We start from the raw sequence: 21,513 nt of genomic DNA, 5'->3' as shown, positions 1-21,513 counted from the left end.
TAATCCAGTGAGAAGCTTCACTTAACAGAGTATATCTACTTATTCAACGACTAAACTTGAAGTGCTCAGATATATGAACACTGAAGGGAAATGTTTTTCTTCATATGTGCAGTTCCATAGTAGTTTTTAAATAGCCCAGGAAAGGATTACTAATCCCTGTAGGTTTTTAAAATTAATAAGTTGAAAGATACGATTCTGAAGCATTATGTCATATAAAGGCCTGAGAAGAGAAAGCTGTGTGTGAGTGAGCACATTTTAACATAAAGGTGTTGATATCTCATTATGCAAAACTGTATTACTATCCATAGAAAATAACCAGAAAGGTGTCATGATTCCCACACATTTAAAAAGACTATTCATTACTACCTAGAATTGAGTGAAATCATTTTTATAAGTTATTGCTGGAAATTAATTTTATTGCTTTTGGAATGTATTTAGTTTTTATTTGGATAAAGAACATGTGAGTTCTAGGGCCAGCATTGGGCCAATTGCTTGTGTGCCTTTTGACAAACTTTACTGGGTGTACATTTTTATTTTAGAAATTTGTAGGAGTGGAATAATTTGTTTCCAATATTTCTTCCACCTTTAATCTTTTGTTTGTATAAAGATTTATGACTAAAACCTATTTCTCACATATTATTACATTTTATCATTTTGGCAGTTTCACAAGAACGGCCAAGAAAAACAATATTTTCTTTTTACTAATGAAAAAATAAGTTCAGGCAGTTTAGTCACTTAACCGGTTCTGGTATGTAGGGAGCCTAGTTCTGTTTGAAAGGTACTCTCAACCCTCCCCAAACAATCAATTTTAAAAAGCCTTCCTTTTCCTTTTTTTCAAAAATGCAACTTTAAAATTTATAAATGGTAATAAATGTAGACTCCATACTTAAAAAAAATGGTGTGACTATTTATACCCCATGGCTCACCCAGAGATAGCCAATAAGAGCTGACACACATGGCAACCTATAGAGATTGGGCAGCAAGTCAAATTCAAGATGCATGTCTATTTGTAGTGATGGGTAGCATCTCCTTGTATCTGTATCATTAGAGTTAATTGTAAAGCCAAGTTTAAGTTCTGTATGAAAAAGTATCACATAATATTAGTCACGTATGCCCCAAGCCATAGAGAGGGGCATGGTGCAGAGCTACTCATGGAGAAAAGAGCCTTCAAGAGAAACAACTTGAGAATTTATATAAATGTGTTATGAAGGGTCTGGTGATGACTTGTCTTATAGCAAATTTTATAGCTGAAATCTTCAGCTCTTATTACAAATTATATCTTAATTATAAAAGTGCTCTTAAAGTACTCGAGAGTCTTCTTTTGTAACTGTAGACTTTGAAAGTGCATGATAGTGTTGTCTAATTAGTTTGAGTGGAGTACAGATTTATCAGAAAACTTGTATTAGTTGATGTATATGTGCTTGTTTAGTTTATACGTTGCACAGTCTTTATTTATTTTACACTCCCCCTCCCCCCTCTGTGTGTGTGTGTGTGTGTGTGTGTGTGTGTGTGTGGTGTCATAGTTCTTTCCCATTACACATGGGGAACACATCCTAAGACCCTCAGTGAATGCCTGAAGCAATGGCTATCTTGACCACTATATATATATATACATATACATATATATATATATATATAAACAATATTTGTTCCAGTGTGTACATTATCTATGATAAAATTCAGCTCATAGGTTAGAAATACTAGGAGATTAATGATTTGCAATAAAATAAAGCACCTCAGTAATATACTGTAATAAAAGCTGTATAAATATGGTCTCCCCCCCAATCACATAGCTCAAGTTCTATCACACTAGAGTAATATTTCTTGATTTCAGTTGATGTAGGTAATGTAAACTCAAAGACAAAACGAAGCAACCAACCAATCAACCAAAAAATCTTGAAGCCATATGTAAGGTGAACCATTTTTCTAAAAGCCAGCACTCTCTGGGCTGTGCAATGGAAGTATAGCTTATGGTCCTAAGAAAGGATGAAGATCTTGTGAACCAGCGATGTCTGCTCTTTGCCTGCCTGCTGCACCTATTCACAGAGATGGGCTCTTTACCCCCGTTTTATCCCCACAGAGATTTACAATAGTTTTGGAATTAGAGTTGAGTATTTTCTTATTTGGGGGAAGTTTTAGAAACATCAAAGTTGGTGTGGCTAAAAGAGCTTTTGGAGCCAGAATTTTGCAGGCGAAGAGTTAGTAGATTTCAAAGTCATTTATTTTAGCATAGGTAGATTGTGTGATTTCAGATGCAAGGGTATGGATATTTTCCAGTGAAGGTCCACAAGGGTTTCCTACCATTTGAGGATAGTGTTTAGATTTCAGTTTTATTATCTGTATATGCCGGATGCCCTAGGCTTCAGGGAGGAGTGTGACATACGCAATAAAACAACCATTATTTCTCAGTGTTTGCCAATGTGCCTGTGAGTTGTTTCTCTGTAGAGTGTAGTGTTTCATCCAACAAGGACTGCTCTGGGGTCAGAGAGTTTTCTTTAATCGAGACAAAAACTTCCCTGAAGAACTTTTATTTGGGGTGAGGCAGTATATTATACATGACCTGTACTTTTATGTTACTCACGAATGAAGGCATGGTTTAGAAAAAATGTGTATTTTCAGTCAAAATATACTATCTGAGATAAGCAGTGGGGCCATTAGTTTAATTGAAGCAATATGTGTAATTGGCATGTCATTTTCTCCTTTTTTTCTTTTTCTTCCAGATTCCTTGGTGTTACTCAGTTTTCACCTACACATGCCAGGAAGGCATTTCCATGTTTTGATGAGCCAATCTACAAGGCCACTTTCAAAATCAGCATCAAACATCAAGCAACCTATTTGTCTCTATCCAATATGCCAGTGGAAACATCTGTGTTTGAGGAAGACGGATGGGTAACGGATCACTTTTCACAGACCCCTCTCATGTCCACATATTATTTAGCCTGGGCGATTTGCAACTTCACATACAGAGAAACTACCACCAAGAGTGGGGTTGTAGTAAGTATTCGCAGCCTAATGATGCTTTGGCTAATACACACCCTATAAAGAAACTCAATTTCTAGGTTAACAGGAATCACTTGCAGTGTGTGCTGTCTGACCAGGCTGACGCCCTTAGTTACTGGAAGTTAAATGTAATCCTAGTTTCCAAGTCAGGTTGGAGCAACTTTCCCCACTACACCCTATTTTTCTATTTCTTTAACCATCTCTATCGCTTGCTCTCATGTGCCCTGTGTTTCTTCATTTCCACCTCAGGCCTGGGTATGCCCAAAGCAGTTCTTGTCTTTTCAGGACAATTTCCGGATTTCTAGAGCATCTTTCTATTAAAATTTTCTTTCCAACGTATAGAAAGTGATACAGTGAACTCTACATACATAAGCCAGATCTAAGGAGAAAGTAAACCACACTGAACAGCAGTGAAGCCCTCTGGGCTGTAACTCCCGATCTCACTGCCTCGCCCTCCCCATTAGGAACCATACCCCCATCTTGGTATTATTATACAGTTACTATATGTGTTCGTTAGAGCTTCTATTACTGGGAGGCACGCCATGACCATGGCATCTTTTAACATGGAAAACATTTCATCAGGGCTGGCTTACAGTTTCAGAGGTCAGTCCATAATTGTCTTGGTAGGAAACACGGCAGCGTGCAGGCAGACATGGTCCCTGAGAAGGAGCCAAGAGTTCTACATCTGGATCAGGAGGAGGCAGCAGGTGGTGACTGGGCATGGCTTGAGCATTTGTAACTTCAAAGCACCCCGCCCCCCTCCACAGGGACACTCTTTCTCCAACAAGGCCACACCTACTCCAACAGGGCTATATCTCCTAATGGTCCCACTCTCTACCTGCCTATAGGAGCCATTTTTCATTCACACTACCATACTGTATATGTTTATATTCACTTATAATGCTTAGTATACTTTAAAATTTAAGAGACTTTATAGTTAGCTATTGTTCCTATACTGTATAATTATTTCCTCTACTCTTCTCAAGTAGTGTGAGGTACTGCAGGCATTGTCTGCATTAAATTTATGACGAAGATCAAGTGGCTTGCCTTTGATGGACCCTCGTTAATATAACAGCAATGTGTTCTAGGCAATTTTCTATTGCGTTGTATCATGCTAAGCCAAGCCATGTTGAGTGAGTAATTTCTTCCTTGTTTTAATTTCTTCCACAATAACGATGCATTTATTTTGAATCCCATATTAATTATAAAAGCATTATGACTCTCTTTTTTCCACATGAGTAGTTGGGGTTTAAATAGATTAAGTTACCTTCCCAGGGTAAGCCATAAGTCAAATCTCTTGGTTTGTCCTCCAGCTTAGGCTTTCTCTCTGGTGTCCAGGGAACCTCTTCTAACCTCTTTACCTGCATGCCTTTGAGAGAATGTATCTTGTGATCTTCCCTACCACACAGCTCATATATTCTGTTTTCCTTGAGCATAACAGAATAAGTGAACAGAAAGCCGTGTTTTTAATCTGTAGGGATTCATAGCACTATAATAACCCGAATTTTGAAAAATAGCTTTGGCTAAGGAATTTTTTTTCTCACTGTTACTTTTAATTTAAATCACCGTGGAGCCTGCTTAAAAAAAATAAAATCTGCTTGCATACAAAATTAATGCCATTATTGAAAAACTATGTAGTGAATTCATCTGTGTAATCATTAAAATAATACCCTAAATGCTGTGTATAGAGGGCTAGCAGGCATTTTACTCTTTTGGGCTTAAATAATTTGAAATGTTGAATCCCCCTCATGCTTGTTGATTTTTTTTTTTATGGACATTTCAAGGCTGTACTCATTGGACCATACACAGAAATGGAACAGGAAGACATCTCATTTCCTTTTGTGTCTTCAAAAGTTGATGATTGACTTGCAATGGCTCAGCTAGCATAAAGTACACTAGAAATACTTCTGCCTAGTATATTTCCTTCAAAGGACCCTCAAAACTATCCTTGGCCCTACACAATTCTGCTTGCTGCTAAGGCCTGTGTGTAGAACCACCAGCTGTTTAGGCGTGGCCTTTTATTCTTAAGAGTCTCTAAGTAATCAGTCAACATTTTAACATTTATACTCAGTAATTTGAACATAGAAAAGGCAAAATGTAGTAGCAGAGAACACTGAAAGGTCAACTGAAAGAAAAATTCAGACTGTATAATCTAAAAATACCAAAGTCTGTAAAAAGGAAAACAGAATTGCCATTGGGAGCCCTTGTTTATCTACTGTGGAAATATAGTTTGAAACTCCACTCTCTTTTTCTGTCACCCCTTTGAAATCCAATCTATTTTCTTCTCACTGACTTTCCCTTTTATTACTGGGGGCACATGGGAATGACATTTCTCAGCCCTTAGCAGCTGGAAGGAGGCGAGATTTAGCTTTTGTGTCTTGGCTACAGTGTGGCCATGTGCGGTCCAGGTGGCCATTTCTGATTGGAAGCTGTGGCCATTCTGTTCCAGCTGTGAGGAAGGAACTTGAATAGCATATTAATAATACAGAGCTGAGTCTCATGGTGGCCTAGGTGTGCGTACTAGAGCCACCCGCGTCACTGTCGTTATCGGCTTTGCAAACTGCCCAAACTTTGCTAATCATTGTTCAAAATAATTAGAAAGACGAAGAGTGTAAAATCTCCCTAGTACAGGGGTTGCAAATGCAAGTGAGATATTTAATCCTAATCTGCAGATTTATTGTTTATCCATTTCTAAAACAGCTTACCATTTTTTCTAAATGGTTGTTAATGTTTACAAATTGAGAGATTGCACATAAAATAATTTCTTGCTTCTCTTAAAGAATCAAAAAATCTTATATCATTTGATACACATCCATATTCTGTAGTATTGTCTTATTCATTTATATCTTTAATGGACATTTATTGACTGGGAGCAACAAACAGCCGAAAAAAAAATGTTGCTCCTAGGGATCTTGTGTTTGCATGAGAAGCAACAGTCACTCACGCATGTAGCTTGTAAGGTGGTGATTTATGCTATGAAGGAAGTCAATGGGCTGAGGTTAGGTAGTGACCAGCTCATTTGCATTTGGCATTTACTTCTCAAGGGGACACACACTCCAGATCAGCTTTGTTCTTTTGTGCTCAGTCATTACCTGCTGCAATCCTGTAAACAATCTGATATCAGGCTTAGTCTAGGAACAGGATTCAGGAGGATGATCAGGGGCTGCACATAAGGAAAAACACGCACTCACCAATTACGAATCGGCATCACTAGTGTTCATTAATTGTCTAGTAGGAGCAAACCAATCCCAGGAGCATCGGAAGACAGAGACATTGCTAACAATTGCACTGTAGATATGTGTCTCATGGAGGAGAGTGGAGTTAGTAAGGCTCTGAATGATGATTTGGTCCTGGGGAAGACGATATTGTCTGCATCCTATGCTTGACTGGGGAAATATTATCAGGCAAAGATATAGTGGTAGGGAAGTCTGCACGGAAACTAATGTAGTGGGATGAGTACAAATGGGGTTTTATCATCAGCTATATCTCTTTTTCAATTCTGGCCTTGCTTCCCTGTGACCTTAGTTCATTCCTTAATGTATGGCTTTTCTAGTTTTCTTCTTTGGAAACTGCAAATATAGTTCCTGTACTGGCAAGGCAAACTACTCTAAAATGGATTTGCATGAGACAGCTGTTTTATGATGTCAAGCACTCCTGAGGCACAGAGCTGAAGCACACTTGTCAAGCACGGAGTGGAAGTGACTTGTCTCGGCTCAGTGGTGTCTGGGTCTCAGATGCGGCAACAGGATGACTGTCCTTTCATAGCCGGGGTCAGAACTGCCTGGGCTTGTATTTGTTTGGAGGTTTATTATTTATCTCCTGAGACATCAGCTGGGGCTGTGTGCCATAGCATTTGTACATGGTGTCTGCATAGCCCAGACATGCTTAAAATATGGCACCATCAGGGAGATTCAATTTCTTACATGATAGTTTAGAATACTGTCTTAGTTAGGGCTTTTTTATTGCTGTGATGGAGCACTGTAACAGTTTGGGGAGGAAAGGGTTTATTTGGCTTATGTATCCGGAATTAGAGTTCGCTCAAGGAAGCCAAGGCAGGAACTCAAATTGGACAGGAACCCATAGTCAGGAACTCATGCAGAAGCCATGGAGGACTATTGCTTACTGGCTCGCTCCTCATATTTGCTCCTCTTGCTCTCTTATAGAGCCCAAGACCACCAGGCCAGGGGTGGTACCATCTATATCAAAGGCCGGGCCCTTCCAGACCAGTCACTAACTAAGAAAATGTTCTACAGGCTTGCCTAAAGCCCAATCCGATGGAGAAAGGTTCTCAACTGTGGTCCCTCCTCTCAGATGACTCTACCCTGTATCAAGTTGACATAAAATTAGCCAGGACAAATTCAAAAGTAAGTGCCATAAACAGCTATATGAAAACCATATGGGCTTATGTCACAGTCATACTTTATTATTTCTATGATATGGTGACTTTCATAAAAGAGTTATCAATGGTAGTCCAAGCTCAACAGGAGACCACATACCTGTGGGCTCCTGGTGGAAGGAATGTCGAAGACTTTGTGGTCTTGTTTTAAAGTAACAGTCCACGCTCTATTTACATCCAGCCCACATAGAATGCATACTGTCTAATGCCAAGGTGTCCTCCTGACAACAACATCATGCTGATATTTGAGATCCACAGTCCTACAAGCCAGCTGAGATCCAGGTGCAGATGAAGTGACTCAGATTGGTTTCCTAGGCAGATCTCCTCTCACTCAAACGAGCTGTTATGAAGAAAACCAAGTAATTTATCCTTCTTCTGTATACCCTAACACACAGACGGTATGAAGTCAGAATAAGATAGTAATAGCCATTTGTATTCAAGAATAGGCACTAATGTGAAGACCCAGTAGTCAATGGCCTGTAGCAATTCTGAAAACCGAATGGCCAGTCTTGCCAGTTCCTCTGCTATGGTTCACCGCTGTTCTCTGTGAGTTGTTTTCTTGGCATTTGACCTCATCCTTCGGGCTTTTAATTTTGCCTTTGAAGAAACTCTTCCAAATATAAAAATAGTTTGTATCTACAGCTGGATAACTTCAGCTCCATTCCTATATGTGCAAAGTTGAATTCCTCAAGCTTTGTAAACTTACTGATAAGAAACTATACTTATGAAAAATCATTATTGGGTTTTAATCTATCAGGCTATATCTATTCTCTCAGATAAGACTAAACCCATAGATGTCTTTAAGAGAAACCTTTGTTTATGTTACGGCTTTGTGGAATAAAGTTTCTCACACACTCATTATTTAACAGAGAGACTTCATGAGACATGCTCTTATAATTTTTGTAAAGACACTTATCTTTTGAAGAAGCCTTGGGGTCCTACTTCAAGAGAATCTGAGGATTTAGAGAACAGTGCCTCTTGCCTTCAGCCTCAGGCTGTGTTTCATGGTGCTGATCTATATTATTATTATTTTCTTGAAACTATTCTTTACTTTGATAATCTTCCACCTAATGAGGCTAAAAAAGAGAAACTGTTTAATTTTAAAATTCAGAAAACCTTAGCTCTTTTACACTTCCAAATTTTGGTTGAGATTAGACAGTTTATTCTTAAGCTGATATCGTCTCCTTTTGTAAAAACCACAGCCAGTAAGAACAACCCATTGTCACTTGGATGTTTTTTCCTGGAAATGTCTATAAGTAAGAAAATTTTTTTTTAGTTCTGTAGTTACATTCCTTATATTTCTTGGTACTTAAGGTAATCCAATGGCACTGATTTATTATACTATATCACAGTGTCGAGGTGCGGGGTGTGTGTGTGTGTGTGTGTGTGTGTCCCAGATCAAGAAGCCTATTTCCTGGGTATAACTTAACAGATGGAGCCAGAGTGAGAGTATCTCCACAAAGTGTTTCCACTTACTATTGACTGTCATGGAACCTCAGGGCTCACATATAGGCCATCTATGATTGACTTCTCCGTGACACTAGAGCCTCCTTATATCAGTGTACTTGTTAACAGTGGTTCCAGCTCTCCCAAGAGATTGCATGATCAATTTGTTCTATTATTAATGATTATATTGATCACATTCACTACTGTCTTTTTTATCTTCCTCCATTTTTTTTCGAGAGAGGGTTTGAATGCTCTGAAGGAGAGATAAACATGTTTTTTTGTTTAGATCACAAGTGGGGGATGAGAAAAAGACTTGTGAGAGAGCAGGTGATGTTTATCCCCTTGGAAGTTGAACCACCATGTGGGGGAGATTGGTTATTAAGCAGCTGAAAAACGTCCTTGAACAAATGCTGAGAGGAGGTAAAAATGTGAGCCAGAAATAAGAGGTGGGGCCTTTGGAGACTTGGGACAGTTTTGGCTGTTCTTTGCTTCACTTCGAGACGCTCCTAGAGAGAACCGCTTGAGGGAAGGCTTTGAAGCTCTGGGCTCCTGCTGAGGTTCTGGGTTCTGGTTGCTCCAGGTTCCAGCAGAAGAAATCCTTCTGATTATGCTAGGAGAATCATTCCATGGAACTGATATCCTTATGGTTTCATTATTGTATTCTTTAATCTTCTTTTCCTATTGTTTAGGTTAGTCGGGTTATAAGTGAGGTACTCTCAGTTAATAAGTTCATAATAAAATATATTTGTTAGGAAAATTGAGCCTACAGTGCTCTTTCTGACTCATTCTAAGGATTTGCACAGTGTTGCTTTTGGCAAATCATGTGAGCTACTAGTCATTTCACTCATTTACCAGGAGCAGTAGCACACAGACAGACAGAATCTTCTAATTGGAGTAGTGCCTTAGAACTTAAAGCTCCCTCTTATGACCATCCAGTTGTAGTTAACATTATAAGAGACTAAGTATATAAAAATCATAATGTTAGTGCTTAACATAGTACTTATTCTGGTAATTCCACTTAAATAGATGGCATTCAGGTAATCCTAAAGGGAGATGTGAGACCTAAGTTTGAATGCTATATTGAGGCTAAGCTGTAGGAGAACTTGATGCTGGTTAAATTTTAATATCTCACCTAGTCAACTGAAAGAGCCACTGGAAAGTTAGAAGCTAAGGGCATGCTACCATTAGATAATTATTAGATATTATTATATTTATTAGACATTATTAGATAGTTTACTTGCACTATTTGGGAGGAGACTGGGACTTAAACCAAGACAAATTGGAGTAGAGCAGCATTTATAATTGAAATGGATAAGGCAATATAGATGTGAAAGACACTTAATGGGAGGAAATGGTAGGATTTGGTGAGGGGTGTGAAATAAGAGTGAGACCTGGGGAAAGCCGCAGATTCAATAATCAAGAATGACTCTGACGTTGAAGGTATTATACCCGTACAGTCCTGTGCTCTAGACTCACTCTGTATTTTTGACATTATAATATAATTATAACATTTTTATATTTCCTTTCCTCCATCCAAACACTCTCATCCCTCTCATTTTCATTAGTTTTTATTACACACACACACACACACACACACACACACACACACACACACACGATGACAATTTGGCACTGAAGGAACCAATTGGCATGATCTTTCCTAGGGAAGACTATCACTGTAGCTAATGAGAGTTTTCATTTTCCAAAACTAACTTTTTAAAAGCATAATCTATATGGCTAAAGTGATCCATTTATTCTATTAAAAACAATTATGGAGAGAGAGAGAGAGAGAGAGAGAGAGAGAGAGAGAGAGAGAGTGTGTGTGTGTGTGTGTGTGTGTGTGTGTGTGTGTGTGGTCAACAAGCAATAAAATAATTATGACTAAGTAAGAAAGGAAATATATCAATAGTCCCTCTGTCTGTCTGTCTGTCTTTCTTTCTCTCTGTGTATGTATATGTGTCTTGTTTTGAGACAGGATCTTATGTGTAGCCTAGCCTGGCTTTGAACTTGTTATGCATCTGAATTTGACCTTGTACTCTCCATACTGAGAACTGGGATTACAAAACTGCTCAATCTGACCTACTATTTTTATCTCTTTCAGGGGACAAGCTCCCTTGCTTCTTTGGATTATATACTCAAAATTAGCATGTTTTGCCTATTGCTGTGTCCTTAAATCAACCCTTATTAACTCTAAAACTCATGGGGATTTCATTGCTTGCCTTTGCCTACATCAGATAACAACTGCAAATACAGCCCAAGAGCTCCCTCGCGACAGATAGAAACATCGAGTCTTCTACCTTAGAAAAGGGAGCTTTCTAGAAAAGGAGTGTTAGAGCACCAATATGTTACACTTGATCAAAACATCAATTTCAGTTCTTTTGTTTAGACTGACAACAACAGGAGGTATATTCAACTTATTTATATATGTGTATGCATCATGAAGGAATATACATATGCAAGCAAGGCACCTTTCTGATGCTCATTTTTCTACTGACAGGATTGTATGTATACACTTCAGAAACGGGACTGTCATTCTGTGTGGTTTTTTTTAGTGAAAACAAAATTGAATTTTATGTAAATAAGAGAATTAGAGTTATGTCAGTAATGTAGTTGAAACACATATTGAAGCTTACTTAAATTATGATAATAAGAGGATCTCTGTTATCATTAGACATTCTGGCTATATTGTATTGCAGATGTAATAATGGCCGATAGAGAAAGAAAAGGAAATAGTAACAAAGGAGCTGAGCTACAATCTACTTAGGAACACAAATCAAAGCTTCCTGCCTATCCCAGGAAAGTCAATCTTCCAATTCCTCTGTGCTCTTAGAATACTTTGTTTGCTCATACCTTGGAGGCATTGTTTGCCTGGTCATCATTTTATCTCCCTCTCAGTGCTGCTTCCCTATAGGGTATTTTTACTTACCTTTGTAGGATCAGCAGTTCCTATTATATGTTGAAAACGGCATGTGCTCTGTAGAATTCTACTGGATACCTAAACGATGGATGAATTTCTTGAGAGATGTCACAATGTCAAAGGTTTTTAAAACCTCTGCATTAGGTTAATGTGTGGAAACTGAAGACTCACAAAGAGTAATTTTTATAAATATTGAAATGTAAAGAGTAAATGATGAAAGACAGGTTTATCACCTACAAGGAACTTTCCAGGGAAAGGCCAACCAAAACGTGGGGAAAGAGACTTGAGATGCAAAAGAGGAGAAGGATCAAGTATTTGTTTAAAATTCTAAAATTCAATGTCTCCTCTGAGATGCCTGCAATCTTTTAACTGTAATCCCCTATAAAATCAAAATAAAAAAGCAGACCACATACTTCCGACACCACAGAATACCCACACACACACATACACACACACACACACACACACACACACACACACACACACACACACACAACCATTCCAAAATGTCATAGTGAAGAAATACTGGACCAAAGCAAGACCAGAATACTGACTCTAGGTTCTGGAGAAACTTGTATAAGGCAGAAGGAATGAGGTGGATCATAGCATCACAAAAGTCAGTAAGCACTACTTTCCCTACTAGGAAAGCTAAGTTTGAGTACTGCTGGTTAGTCAGTCTGAGCTGCGAGGTCACTGGGTGAATTTGGACTGACCGGGTGACATGAAGTCATTTATATGTCTGTCTTGCAACTATGATATACAGATTACTTTTCCTAGATGAGAGAGATGGCTGATTTAGGTTTGGGTTACCCAGTCAAGTGTGCAGGGGTAAGAGCAGGCTAGATAGCTAGATTTGGATTTTGAGCATTAAAAAAATAAAAGACAGAAATGATGAACTTCCAGAAATTTCACTACCATGATATAAACAGAGCCATTAGTTTCTACTAAGGAATGAATTTACAGTGAAAGAAAATGGATGCCATGTGTTGAAATGCATGTAGAACTACTTGGAGACTCCATTTCATCCTAGTGAAAAATCACTGTCATCAAGAAAACACACAATAAGTATTGACAATGAAGGACACTATTCACAACTGGTGGAAATGTGCTCTGGAAATCAGTATGGAGGTTTGTCACAAAACTAAAAATAGCATTACCATATCATCCAGCTATACCATACCTGGTATATGCCTCAAAGGTTCCAGGCCTTATCATAGAAATGCTTGCATGTTAATGGTTCACAAAACATAAGAAATAGAGCAGACCTAGATGTTTATCAGCATATAAATGGATAAAGAAAATGTCCATATACATAATGGAATTTTACTTAACTATAAAGAATAAAATCTTGACATTTGTAGGGCAATGCATAAAATTGGAAATTATTAGGTTAAACATAAGTCAGGCTCAGAAAGACAGTCATTGTGATTTCGTTCATATAAGTAAGTATTTTATACTCTGTGTGTTATAAAACTAGAAAGGGAGCCATGATGAGGCAAGAGGAGACTTAAGGTAGGGATGGAGAAGGTAATAAAATGCATGTGACATCATAAGGGCAGAAGAGGGAATATTGTGTGGAGGAAGGGCACCAGCAAGAGGAGTTAAGGGGATTAGGAAGGGGTTAGGGACATGAGATGGGTAAGAACAGAGTATGTACAAAATTCCACAGTGAAATACGTTATCTTTTTAAAAATTTACCAAATTTCCATTTAGAACACACAAAGAAATAGGAAGTTGACCGGACATTTACTTAAAAACTGAGAGCTGCGGAAAAATAAGGTATATTTACACGGAAGGCACATTGGTAGGCTACAGTTGTGTTAGTAACAGAGGAGGAAGACCACAGCAGCCAAATCTAGTTAATGGAGAGGTTTTTAGACTCTCCAGCCTCAAGATTTCTCATGGCTCGTAGTGTAATGGAGTGTGCCTCAGCTCTACTCCCTGGTGATTGGCTTGGGCTGTTGGTGGATTCTGTGAGAGAGGCTAATGGGTTTTGTTATACAATCCACTGTTTATCAGATGCCCTGAGGTTTAAGAATCTATATATTAAAGAGGCCAGTAGAAGCTAAGGGACAGCCAAGTAAAAAGCACATTAATGCTCTGCGCAGGCATATTGGGTGGTATGAAGCATTCACTATGGCAGCAGAGTCACACTTGATAATGTGTGTGATAGGCTGCCTGGTGCTCAGCCAGGTATGTTTCTATCTCTGTAGAGAGGAGAGAGAGGGTTCTGGCTAGCATCTTTCTTCCTCCAGTTTTCCTGGAAAGATTTAGAATGACTGCACCTGGTTGGCTCGTGAATATTGCCCATGGCAAGCTGAGACTAAATTAATTGCATATAATGTAATGGTAGAAAGTTATTGCCTCCCTCTCCTTGTGTTAGTTCTACTGTGGTTGATTTACTATTATTTTTGAGTTACCCTTTCTGCCAGTTCTAAGGATGTTTACTTTGAAGCTTTGTCATGGCCAAGCCTTTGTGAGCTAAGGGAGGTAGAGTGTTGCATTGTTTGGAGGAAAGATGGGGTGAAAGGTGAGATTTGACATTTATGCAGGAGCCAGATCATGAAGGGTTTTTATATGTTTTTGTTAAGGATTTATCCAGGAGAACATGAATAGATCCGAGCTTGGATTGGCTTCAGATCACACAGGGAGTTTTTTCCCTAGGGCTGTGAGGATAATCAAAGCTTCTATCACTATTGCCTAAGCAGTCTCACTCATTTGCCGTTATTATTTTGTTGACTATGATCTGTTTTCCTGTTTGGTTAGAGAAAATCTGTCTGTTGAGCTCAACTTTTCAAAGATTTAAGTCGCTGCGGAGAAAGAATAAGTTATTTAGATCATAGCTGGTATTAATAATAGCCAACCCTTGTCTCTTGGAACAATCATTTCTGGACAACAATTGTTTCTAGTTTACTTTCTGTTGCTGTGGTAGAAGCCTGACCAAAACCAACTTGAAGAGGAAAGTGTTTATTTGGTTTACGGGTTACAGTCTAGCATTAAGAGAAGCCAGGGGAAATCAAGGCAGGAGCATGAAAGAGAAGCACGGAGAAATGCTGCCTGCTGGCTGACTCTGAGGCCCACTACCCTCTTTCTACATCCTAGACTCCACCTGCTCAGGGATGGTACCGCCTTCAGTGGGCCGGGTTCTCGCACATCAATCAGCAACCAATAATACACCCGATAGATTCGCCCACAAAAAGTCGGATAGAGGCTGTTCTTCAACTGAGGCTCCCTCTTCCCAGGTGTGTCAAGTTGATAACCATAATCAGCTATTACAATAACTGGGAGCATATTACAAATGATGAGAAAAGCAGTTATACTTCAACATTGTCGTCACTCAAGGCTAAATGATTCTTATAGGATGTACTATTAAAATTCAGAAACACCACACTATACTCTTGAGATACATTAATATTTCTGAGACTTGGACTTACAGCTAACATGTTTTTTAAAAAACCTATTTTCTGAAGAATCCTGGGAGGCCTTTGTATCAGATGGATTATATTCAGAATTCCCAGGGGAAGGAGGAGATATTGAAAGTACTAATAGTACTGTCTGTCCTCAGCCACTGCCACCTACTAATGTTTGGCTTCCTTATCAACCAGATGGCAGGAGAAAAACTCACTAGGTCTGTTCCATGCTGCTGTTTCCTGATTGGCTTTAATTTGGGGAGGAACTGGCGAATGTCGGAAACCAATCACTATCCATATGTACTTTTCACATGGCACTAAAGATTGTCTTACTATGTCTCTTAAAACCACAGAAAACTATTCTTTTATTTATTTCAAAGACACATAATGCTGCTATGTTTTATAGTAAAGGACAACATTTTAAAAAACTGTCATAATTGAGGAGCTCAAAGAGAAAACAATAGTTTGTTCAAATGCCTGAGAAGTTCACACAGGTTTAGGACTTTGAATGATAGGGAGGAAAAAGAAGTTTGTAAGCTTTTCTGATTGTCTTCGGCCAGGTAGCTAGTTAGTATGCAGTGTCTTCAGTGGACAAGACTTAGCTTTCTTTTGCAAGAGGCTTATTAACTATGCAGATAATCATTGCTACACACTGGAAGGCACAAGGCAGAGTTTCAAGAAGGAAAGAGCCATCTGGTCTTACAAAGAGTCAAGAAACATTGGTAGGTGGCAGTGACTGAGGACAGACAGTACTGTCTACTTTTCATATCTCCCTCTTCCCCTGAATGTTCAGCTTGATCCATCTGAATATAAAGGTACAATGCACTGTTGCATAAAGGAGGTGTGAATCAGGGGGATGGCAGATATTGGAGCAGAGCAGGAGAGTGTATCAGCAAAGGGATGGATAATAGTTCTGAAAGGTAGGGTCCTGGAAGAAGGGAAGAGCCTTGGGTTTTCTTTAAAGTAAGATGATTGATGTATTAATTTATTTGCAAATATTTGAAAGCAGCTCAGGCAAAATTAAGCAGAAGAGAAATTCAATGATAGAATCTGGAGAAACATAAAAGAAAAATTAAATCATCAAGTCTTAGGAAGGATCTCTTTGACGATTCTGAGAGCAGATACCAATTAAAAGTCTTCTTAGGCACCATCATCAGATGTTCTTAGCTGTAATCTTCAGATTTCAGGGAGAGAGAATGAACTATTTCATGTAGATACTTTTTTTTTTTTATTTATTAGCACCCAACAGAACAGACAGTCTTAAGGAGAGACAATTTCTTGGCAGAAAAATGACAGGACATTATTAAGGAAGGGAAAAACATGTCTCATAAAACAATGTATTTTACCATATACAGGTATCATTTGTTTATCATCTACTAGCTGCAAGGTGTCATTATAAGATCTTTTGGTTTGGTTAAGTCTCTTGTCTCTTGGAACGAGTTGGTTATTAACCCATGAGACCGTTAATCTTAATCATCTTTATCAGTTTGAGGAACACCTAAAAGATAATAAGCACAGCACACGTACTGTGGGCCTGGGAACTGTTTCTAGATCAAACAGATCATGAGGGCTCTGATGTAGTGAACAGATGAATGCTTTAATAGGTTCATAATATGATCAGTAAGTGAGAAGTAGTGGAAAGTAGGTGGCAGGGTTCATTTGCAGGAAGTAGGTCCTCAGGAGCATGCTCCTGGGCACCATGTCCTGCTCAAGCTCCCTCTTGTATTCCCATTCCTCTGTTCCTTTCTGAAACGATATGAAGAAGCCCTCTCTACACATCCCAACCAACATGACATCCTACCCAGGTGTACGGGATCAAGCAACTGTGACTCTATCTTCTGAGGCTATGAGCCCAAATAAATAATATCTTCCCAAAGTTCTGTCCTGAGTTTTGTCATAGCAAAGATGAGAAAAGCAATTACTATCCTTGGGTTCAAATGATAGGATGCTGGGAGAAAGAATACCTGCCTTCACTATGGTTCAGTAACTCCCCGGTGCCAGAGCTGGCATTCCTCTCCTGGCACCTACATGCCCTAGAGCTCTTCTGCTTAAGCCCAGGGGATCCAGAAGAAGATGCTGGGGGGGAAATTGCAAGATATTAGATAAGTTCAATAGAGAAGGCTTAGAAGATAAATGTATATCAGGAAAAAAAAAAAAAGAAAGAAAGAAAGACGTACCACTGAAGGGAATGACATGACAGGTGTGAGATTTGTCTACCACAAAGAAGGATTCCTAGTGATTTAGAAGGAGACTGCTGAGGTCTTCGAAGCTCAACATATTCATGCTCTGGCTGAGCATGCAGAGTGGAAGCTTCAGCCTGGTGATGGCAATTCCCTGCCTGTGATTTGCTGTTACAACACACAGTGTTTGAGGGATCATGATAAAATTACCGAATTTAAATCTTAAAGAATATTTGTAGGAAAAGGATGAAATTATATATATATATTTCCAGGCAGTTTTTGGTTTCATCTCCATGAAACCTCTGTGAATTTTGCTAGGCTTTTCATTGTGATTGTCCGATAAATTCATACTGTGTTGTGTGCATCTGCTCCCAGTTACTAAACTGCAAGACCTTTGAGAAGGAAAACTGTCTTTGGTTGAAAACACTCAGAGATTATACACACTATGCATGTAATTACACTCCCACCCACCACCACACCCCACCACACCACCATGGCACATAGCACAGTTCTCTTGCTCACAGCATTCATTCAGTCAACTTTCAAAATATTAAGATGCATTTTGAATGAAATCAGTAGGTCTTTATGAATGCTTTGGCATGGCTGAAAGGAACATGAGGGATTCAAAGAAAACCTCCTGGTTTTCAGTTGCTTTAATGAAAGATGTTTGCTCTGACATTAAAAAGCTTCCATTTTTTCTTTTTTCAATATTTTATTAAATATTTTTACATATACATTTATGTATTATTACACATAAATACAATAAACTACCTACAGCAAGAAGAACCACAAAACAATTAGGAATTATATGTAAATGTTACATTCTTAGTGGTTTTGGCTATTTGTATTTGGCAGCCTTGAAGAAAACATCTTTCCTATTTTGGTGAATCTAAAATTCTGACTATAAATCAGTATCTATCATATCTCGTCATTATCAACTTAAAACATCTATCTAGACCTAAAAACATATAAACTCCTAAACAACAAAGCTTAATTGTAAAACTAAACTATCTGGTCTTCAACCCCAGGAGAGACTTGAGAAAGAATAAAGTTAATTACATGAGTATACAAGGAGTGCAGGTAGCAGCTTCCCAAATGAGAAGATGACAGACAGTTTGCTGCCTGAACAGTCACCCAAAATTCTCTATAACACTGGAGAATCATCTTCAGTCTTCTGTCCCAATATTTCTGACACATATTTGTGAGGCAGGAACTATTGAATACTTGCTTACCCTGTCTTGGCAGAGTTTTGCCATTGATTCTGCCTGCATCCAAGCTTGCCCATTTTTAGTCAGAATTCTGTATGTGGTAGAAATGAGGACACTTTGCCCACTGGCTTGTTTGCTACATTTGAATCCATCTCCATAAGGAGGTTCTTTGATGTTCATCATCATCTTTGAAATCGGCTCAGTGTTGCCAGGAGGTAAGCTGTCTCATTGTAAATGTAGCTTTGAAATAATAAAAACATCTCTAAATGCCGTATTCTGTATGTCTCTAAGGTTTTTGAAGATCTTATCTAATTATTTTCCCTTATCTTTCTATAGAATCATATCTATCTGTTACATCTAGGATACATATTCTTATGAAAAAAGTAGACTAGTAATTGATATGACCATGATTTGACAGAGAACCAAGCTGATAGCTGCTCGCAGGATGGCAGCTAATGTGGAGTGTGGCTGGTGCCAGAACTCAGCTCTGCCTTTCTGCTCTGTGTTCCAGATCAGGTAGGCAGCAGACGGGCTGTGAGAGCCCAAAGCTGCACGGGTGTCTCACAGTCTTTCTCAAGATGGCGGCTAATGGGGGTTGTCCTCAAGGACTTTTCTGTGGGTTGGCTGGTGGCCAGGGGTTAGACTCACCCATGCTCCACACAATGTGGCTCCCTCTCACCTGGGAATCAGCAGCATTGGTGTTTTGTAGCCCTCAGTTTGGTCTTTAGGTCACTGTGCAGTTCTTATTGTCCTACTGATTTTAAGTGGTGTGTGATTGGCACAGCCATCTTGGATCGCCTCCTGCTTCCCTGTTTTTCCATCCTCCCATACTGTCCTCTGCAGAGCTCCTGGTCCAGGAGGAAGTGTCACCAGAAAGAACCATTTTGCTTCCTTTTCCTTCTGCAGCTTAATGCCCCACAATCTTGTCATGCCAGTGAGAGAAAAATGAAGAAACGAGGAGTTCTTTTTTTTTTTAATATAGCAAATTTATTATATGTGTCTCTCTGATGAAATGTAAATTTTTAAAATGGGAAGTCAGGCTGAAAGTTAAGTTATCTCCACACATGCTGAGAATTAATGGAGAAGTGTCTCTTGGCACCTCAGATAAGGGAGAATAATCAAATGAAACATACCCTCTTTGTCAGAATGGGAGTTCGGTCTTCTCTCTTCTTTTTCAGTACTTCATTACACAATGAGAAACTCCATCAGGACAGCCTCCCTGGGATTATAAGAGGTGCTCATGGTGGAAAGAATTCTTTTACTTTACTGTCCCCCAGAGAAGGCAAAGAGAGCAGTGATCGAGTGAAACTGCCCTGTGCACAAGATCAGCTGAGTGTGTAGGGATTGTATTAAGCGCTATGTTCTGTAGGGTGCGATCGAGGTGTCAAACACAGGCCGGCCAGGGAGCATTAGTGGAAGTGGCATGGCAATTCAGGAGACTGGGCTTGGGGTTTGGAGCCCGTCATTTATTAAAGGCGAGTCTCTCGACTGGAGCCACAGTCTCTTGTATGAACTGGGGATAACAGCGCGGATTGCAAATAACTTAAAAGAGACAATGAAAGTGAAATGCCCATCAAAGTGCCAGTCACGTAAGGGCTCTCAGTGCTTGGCAGCATACAGATAAAAGTAGCCAATTTGTGTGTTGCTGGTAGGCAGGCAGGACTGAAGGATGGCTGAAGGAGAGCGGGCAGAGAAGCTTAAAATGGGACCATTTGTGAGAACAGCTTTAAAAAGTTAGTTTGCAGAAAGCAAGGAGGCATAGCTTAGGGAGAGAAGACAGGAAATACTGGCATCTAATCTAACTCACCCAGCACAGTTCCATTGTTCAGAGTGTTGCAAAAATTTGTAGCACGCCTTGGGATTACCAACGTTGTGCAAACTAATAATGTGATCATTAGAAGAAGTGAGATATGCTTCTCTGTGGTTCTGTTTTATGTGAAGAGAGAGAGAGAGAGAGAGAGAGAGAGAGAGAGAGAGAGAGAGAGAGAGAGAGAGTATTTGTATGCTTATGGAAAAATTGATCTGAGGGAAAAATACCTTGGATAGATGAGTTGTTTGAAGAACAGTAGAAATCAAGCCAGCTACACAAAGGTGTCTTGGACTGCTGTCTCTGGCCATAGATTAAAAAAGTCACATTCTACCAGCTTCCAGGATGTGATGTAAAATGAGGCGAAAGAAAGGGCATACAAGTGAGAATATGGAAAAAAGGAAAGAACTTATATATTATGTGGATGCCACAAAACATTCATTCATTAAATTACTTTATTATTTTATTTTAAAATAGTATTATCTTATTGATCATTTATTATGTATCAGGTTGTGTTCTAGCACCCTAAATGGATGATCTGCATTAGTTTTTATGGTTGCATGAAGAGTCATCTACAGCCCTATTTCCTATAGTATTCAGACAGGGAGATGTAGGTAGAGGTGCCTTGTTTGCCTAGTGTAAATGCTGGATCAGTGCCTCTGGCACGAGGGATCTGACTACAGAGCTCTGTTCCCGGCTCTTTACTGTGTTGGTTTACAGAAGTTAAGACTGAGTGCCTAAGGCAGGTTTAGGGATAGAATTGAGAAATAGGGACTTTATCTTAAGAGAACTTACTTTCTGCTATATGTGAGATGCTTCTTAGAGAGTATATGCTTAGGGAAATATCAGCAGGTTAGTCTTCTGAGCACTCTTTAAAATCAAATGACTCAGTTTCTACATTGGTCACATTTTGTGCTAGATAATCTTTTTACTGGGGGAGGGGAGGGGAGTTGTATGTCTTGTAAGTTACAGGATATTTACCTCCAATTACATACACAGCCGTGACACCGATGTACACTGACAGAATCATCCCAGAGGAGAAGCATCTCTGTGGAGAACCATTCCTGCAGAGGACTTGCTTTGGTCTCTGATGTCTGTGCAATGATATAGAGGTTGCTCCATCTGCAGGTGTGGTACCAATCTGGAGAT

The 21,513-nt window shown here is 39.1% G+C and overlaps 1 protein-coding gene across 2 annotated transcripts in view; it reads left to right on the top strand.

Moving 5' to 3' along the window:
* The window catches only part of TRHDE (thyrotropin releasing hormone degrading enzyme), a 371,512-nt gene that overhangs the window by 10,885 nt on the left and 339,114 nt on the right, over nucleotides 1–21,513 (top strand). The window contains exon 2 of one of the 2 annotated variants that reach the window (XM_084795149.1): nucleotides 2,721–2,889. In XM_084795149.1, the coding sequence (XP_084651275.1) occupies nucleotides 2,721–2,889 (169 nt within the window). Of the gene's footprint in view, nucleotides 1–2,720; nucleotides 2,995–21,513 lie in introns of both variants that reach the window. The other variant, XM_084795148.1, reaches the window with a different exon arrangement.

This window comes from Acomys minous, assembly GCF_964271855.1.
Source record: "Acomys minous genome assembly, chromosome: 9".
NCBI lineage: Eukaryota > Metazoa > Chordata > Mammalia > Rodentia > Muridae > Acomys > Acomys minous.
This window is presented reverse-complemented; position numbering and strand designations above follow the sequence as displayed.